Below are 5,386 nucleotides of genomic sequence, written 5' to 3' on the forward strand. Positions count from 1 at the left end.
AAAAGAAAAGTAGATATTTTTCGTACTTTTCATTTTGCTCGCTGCTTTTTTTTTTTTTTTTTTTTTTTTTTTTGGCAGTGGTCAGCTGACTTTGTCATCTTATTCATCTTATAGCGAGGACCTGGTAACATTAGGCTGCCTGCACAGAGTCTTTATTGGGGTCCTGAAATAAATTACAAAGTATTTATGCAGCACTTCTAATAAAAGATAGGTTGAGAAGGAAATAACAGAAAAAAAGCTTGAGTGAGGCAAAGACAGTAAAGGAAAGCAGGTATGAATTCCTATTTTACGAACCCGTCGCTCTCATGCCATTTAAGCGGTGGTCAGGAAGTTCTGCCTAACGTTGCCCTCAGCTCGACAAACTATGACACGGTGCGACATTTCTCGTCGTATGGCGCCACCGTGGCCCAGAACCGGATATACTCCAATCCGTTCTACTCACCACAAGAAAACGTAATGTTCGGGTCCGGCCGGGGACCGTACGAGTACGGATCAAATGTGTTCTACCAGGACAAGGATGTACTTCCAAGTTGCAGACAAAGCCTTGGACAAGCACAGGGTTCACTTACACAGAATTACGATTCAGATCAAGGCAGGACTGCGTCTCAAGAACCGAAAGGAAGCATTCAAATATATCCGTGGATGCAGCGGATGAACTCGCATAGTGGTGAGTATCGAAACTGGTTTGCTTTTTACGACTGGGAAAACCACGTTTTATTACCACATAAAGCAATAGTGAAACTCCTGTCGCCCAGCAGTAAAAGTTCTTCATGTCGCTTTAGAGGAAATCCATTTTGGCTGGATTGCCTATTGTCATCAAGCAATGTATTGCTTACAAAAATAACTCAAACTATTATTAATTTGTTTGTTTGTTTGTTTGTTTGTTTGTTTTTTACCTTGTTAAATATAATATAGAATGATGTCACTTGTCTGTAAAATTATAGGCTGCTAGCCAACATGACTGGAACACGGTTTTAATCAAATCATTTTTTTTTTTTTCTGACAGGAGTTGGCTATGGGTCTGACAGACGGCGAGGTCGACAAATCTATTCGCGATACCAAACTCTAGAACTAGAGAAAGAGTTCCATTATAATCGTTATTTGACAAGGCGCAGACGAATCGAAATTTCCAGTGCGCTGTGTCTCACTGAACGCCAGATCAAAATCTGGTTTCAAAACCGCCGGATGAAATGGAAGAAGGAGAGCAATCTTACATCGGCACTCAATGACAGTTGCTCGCTAGGGGCTGGTCAAGAAACGGGCAAAGAAGAAGCACGGGGGACGACAGAAGAAAATGTGTAAAACTGACGGCATTACCTCCTGATATAGGGATTTACAGCATACAATCTTAAATATGTATTTAAATATGCTACCTATTGAACTTCAACTGTTCGGCACAATTTATTTACACCAAAACTGTTACCTGCCAAATAGACAAAGCTTAAATAATCTCTTCATTGTCTTCTATCCAAAAGTTGATGGAAACATATTAATTCCAGAACGTTACAGACTTTCCTGGAATAACACACACCTCAACGACATACTACTGGACAGGGTAAAATCTACCAAAAATCTTTGGCGTACAGGCCTATTGTTTTACTCCGGGAATACACTAGAAGCATGTCTTTCGAATATTACGAATTTTTGGAAAGTGCATAAACGGGACTATGCAGACTTTGATTCTGACCTATATGTTATGGAAATATAAACATAATGCTACAATCATTGAGATGGTGTACTGATTTTTTTCTTCACTGTATTACTTTTACTAATCATTATCAATTGTAAAACATGCATAGCACTTTGTAAATGTTTGTAAATGTATGAGATTCAAGCGCCATTGTGGTGAGATCATTTGTGTGCTTTTCGCAACATTTAGGCTACTTTGTGCTTTGTTAAGAATCACACAGTGTAAACAGTATTCTCAGATATAGCTAGCTTGTGACATGAATACAATGTTAGAAAATAACATAATGAAAGTTAAATAAAGTTGCAAAGAATATAACGGTAATACCTGCTTTCCGGTGAATCATTAAATTAACTTTTTAAACTCAATTGTATAATTTACTTTAAACTGTGAACGTGTGAAATTGAACAGAAAAAAAGTGTAAAAACATTTTTACCCTACCAATGTAACAAACAGACATTGGCTTTCTTCCCAAAGCACTAAGTAGAACGTTATTAGCACTTAAGCAGTACTTCATCTCTAAGGCGCGTTTCCCGAAAGCATCGCTATCTAAGTAGTTAACGTTCATAAATTAAGGAGAGCTTTGAACCGCTCTTAAGTCCATTAAGTACAACTTAAACGTTTTTTCTGGCATCTTTTACAGTTTATCAAAGGCAATGCGACATTTCATACATTGGATTAATATATTTTGATATTGGAAAGCCATTGTAAACTATTTCAGAGAATAAAAAAATGTTGAAAAAATCGCAATGAAATCAATAGGCAGTCTCCGCAGTCTGTGCATGTGACGTGATAGGTCTAAATTTGCATGCCACATAATACAGTATAACATTATATTAGCCGTCTTTGATAAGCATAATTGTAATGGCAATAGAAGATAAAATGTTCTTATTAAACCGATTATTTAAGACATGAGTAATGTAATGTGGCCATGCAGTTTAAAACTTAAATAAATATGCTTAATAAATAATTAAAATTTGGTTAACAAAGGAGATTAGAGTAATGTGTGCAATGAGAGATTCCCTCTCTCTCTTCCACCTCCCTCCATGGCTGGTTCAAATCGGCTTGTCAATAGTCTTTTTACAAGGCAGTAACAAATTGCATGCTGCATAATGACAGTGTAAGGCTACAAGTACGCAGTGCCTTGAACTCTAACCAGATGATCTATTAATCTTTAGATAGGTCTATGAGTAGTTCAACACTGATGCTCGTCATTTTAACCCTGTTCTGTGTGCATTTTTTCAGTTTCCAGCCAAAAAACTTTAGACTATGTGAGAGTCGCTTATGATTCACATCGCGTACATTCACGTTATGTGCATTTATTTGGCACATTCATTAATCTCTATGATTGAGCATCAATACATCTGAAATACAGTCTTACTAAAGTCATCATTATTTCTATAATTAAATTCTGTAATAGTTAATAAATTGATGTGCCTTGACAAGGTTACAAACAACTTCCATGTTTGTTAGTATTTCCACATCTCATGTTGAGAAGACAAACTCTGGACATATTTGCCAAAGCGATCAGCAGTTTGGACCGGACAGCTCCCACAACGAAGCACTTAATTTCAAATTTATAACGAGCGATCTACTTGCTGGTTTGGGAAACAGGCCTTACTCCATAGTAAAATAACCAGCTTAAGGTAAAACCATAAGCTGCAACGTTATTGGTTAACCCATTGTCTGTGGTTGTTTAAAGAGGTCAAATTCCAACCTATTGATATTGGTATATCTTCATAAAAAAAATTAAAATATGTGGATTTGTATTCAAATTCAAAGAGCATGGTAAAAGCCTCAGGAAATAAATATATTATTAATGGAAGACGTAGTGCAATATTTCATAATGTCTTTTGATCTGATAGTTGTTTTGCTGTCTGCTGCTTTGAAAACTGAAAAGTAACTGAGGAATTTAAATACAAGAAACTGATCTTGAATTTAGGAATTGAGGGTAATTCAACTTCTTCAGTTACTTACATGTCGCATGTTCTCAATGGAGTCTGTAAGCCTATTTTTTTTTTCTATCAAGAAAATCCATGTAATCTATTCTCTCTCTCTCTCTCTCTCTCTCTCTCTCTCTCTCTCTCTCTCTCTCTCTCTCTCTCTCTCTCTCCTGATTGATGAAGCTTATGGTCCAAGGTTAGTTGTTATGACAGCCATCAGCTGCACAGGTTGAGCCTGAAATTACTTTTTACTCCAAATATTGTAAATGGTTGTTTTTCTCCGTCTGGATCGCTGGTTTAGTTAGATTTACATTGCGTCTGGAGACCACAAACAGAAAACAGGTGCTGTGGCCGAAATCGCCCCCTAGGCCCTGTTCCGATATCCACACTTGCGGTCTTGGTGACTTGAGTGCGGGTGCACGCGACAGGAAGTAAGTGTTCAAGACTGTCCCATGTCTAAAACATGGAGCGTCTTTCAGGCTAAGTGTATCACAGGGTTCATCACATTCAGGAGCTCACACCTCGCCTACCATGATGACGTCAAGGAAAGCTTATCAAAATAAGATATTTATTACAATCAAATAGTGAAATGTAAGTGAAGCATATATTTATTTTAGTATAAATTAATATATTCATCATTATATAACGTGTCTGGGATGACTTAATAGCAGCATCATAATTACAAAATATTATTTATGTGTAGCCTATATTTATATACCTCTTTGTTATCCTTCTCGTCCAATAATCACTCTAATTTGTATGTTCTTGCCTAATACTGCTGGTGATTTTGGTAATTTATCAGCCAGTGTAACACAATATATGGTATAGTAAATGTTGTTTTAAAATTATATATATATTTATTATTATTATTTTTTTAAACTACTACCACGGTTTCTTTCTCATCTTTATGTATTTAAAATATACGTTTTAATGCTTTTTATTTGTTGTATGAAACCACATACTGATAAGCTGTGTAAAGCAGTCTTTGCTTGTCTTATATAAATGACAATCCAAAGCATATAATTTAAATGGTTTGTATTAGTATCTATTAATGGTTGAATATCTATTAAAGTATTGAAAATCAAACTGAGTAAAAAGAATTAACTTTTACAATTATTTTCACACAATAAAAACATTATAAAAATGTACTTACATATTTTCTACAGCATAATACACTTCCAACAACCAGTAGTGTATTAATAAATGAAAAGATGGGTAAAATATTCAGTTAGTTATTATTTGAAGTAGGCTATAACAGTCACCACTTCCAAAAACAATCAGTCTTCAACTGAGTGAAAAGACAAAAACAGCTGTCGCAACCAGCAGCAACATTAAGTCTACGAGTGTCCCAACCTGCAATCAAAAGTCATCCACACACTCGCAGTCTTCACGTCTACTTGCACACTAGTGGCTAAACACCAGAAATATGTAATAAAAGTGGGTAAATAGGCAAGACCAAAACCGTAAATGGGGGTATTGAGACAGGGCCCTATCCACTCTATATAGCGCTCTATTTTGGGTGTCGGCCATTTTGTAGCAGTGTCCGAATTCATCTCATTCCCTACATTTGTTCACTCATTCTTGCCCACAATGCAATCTGATTTCAAGTGTGCACTTGCCAACACTATCTTGCCCATAATCCAACACAGGGAGGACTGACATGCAGGGAGATAGAGCGCGGGCGGGAGAGAGAGAGCAAGTGGGTCAGCAAGAGAGACAGAGAGAGCGCGAGAGACACCAGTTAACGGCTTCATTT

At 36.6% G+C, this 5,386-nt stretch overlaps 1 protein-coding gene across 1 annotated transcript; it reads left to right on the plus strand.

Annotated features, from left to right (window-relative positions):
* Positions 1-273: 273 nt before the first annotated feature.
* On the plus strand, positions 274-1,328 carry hoxc6b (homeobox C6b). Its single transcript, XM_051676678.1, has 2 exons — positions 274-667; positions 1,007-1,328. Exons 1-2 carry the CDS (start codon positions 274-276, stop codon positions 1,300-1,302), a joined length of 690 nt encoding a protein of 229 aa, XP_051532638.1. The 3' UTR covers positions 1,303-1,328.
* The last annotated feature ends 4,058 nt before the right edge of the window (positions 1,329-5,386 follow it).

Source organism: Myxocyprinus asiaticus, chromosome 37 (assembly GCF_019703515.2).
Source record: "Myxocyprinus asiaticus isolate MX2 ecotype Aquarium Trade chromosome 37, UBuf_Myxa_2, whole genome shotgun sequence".
Classification (NCBI taxonomy): Eukaryota; Metazoa; Chordata; class Actinopteri; order Cypriniformes; family Catostomidae; genus Myxocyprinus; species Myxocyprinus asiaticus.

Excerpts from the sequence above, each read along its gene's own strand:
- hoxc6b (XM_051676678.1), top strand. The coding sequence starts at position 274 with ATGAATTCCTATTTTACGAACCCGTCGCTCTCATGCCATTTAAGCGGT. Across the intron at positions 668-1,006 it reads GCGGATGAACTCGCATAGTG|GAGTTGGCTATGGGTCTGAC; the intron begins GTGAGTATCGAA and ends TTTTTCTGACAG.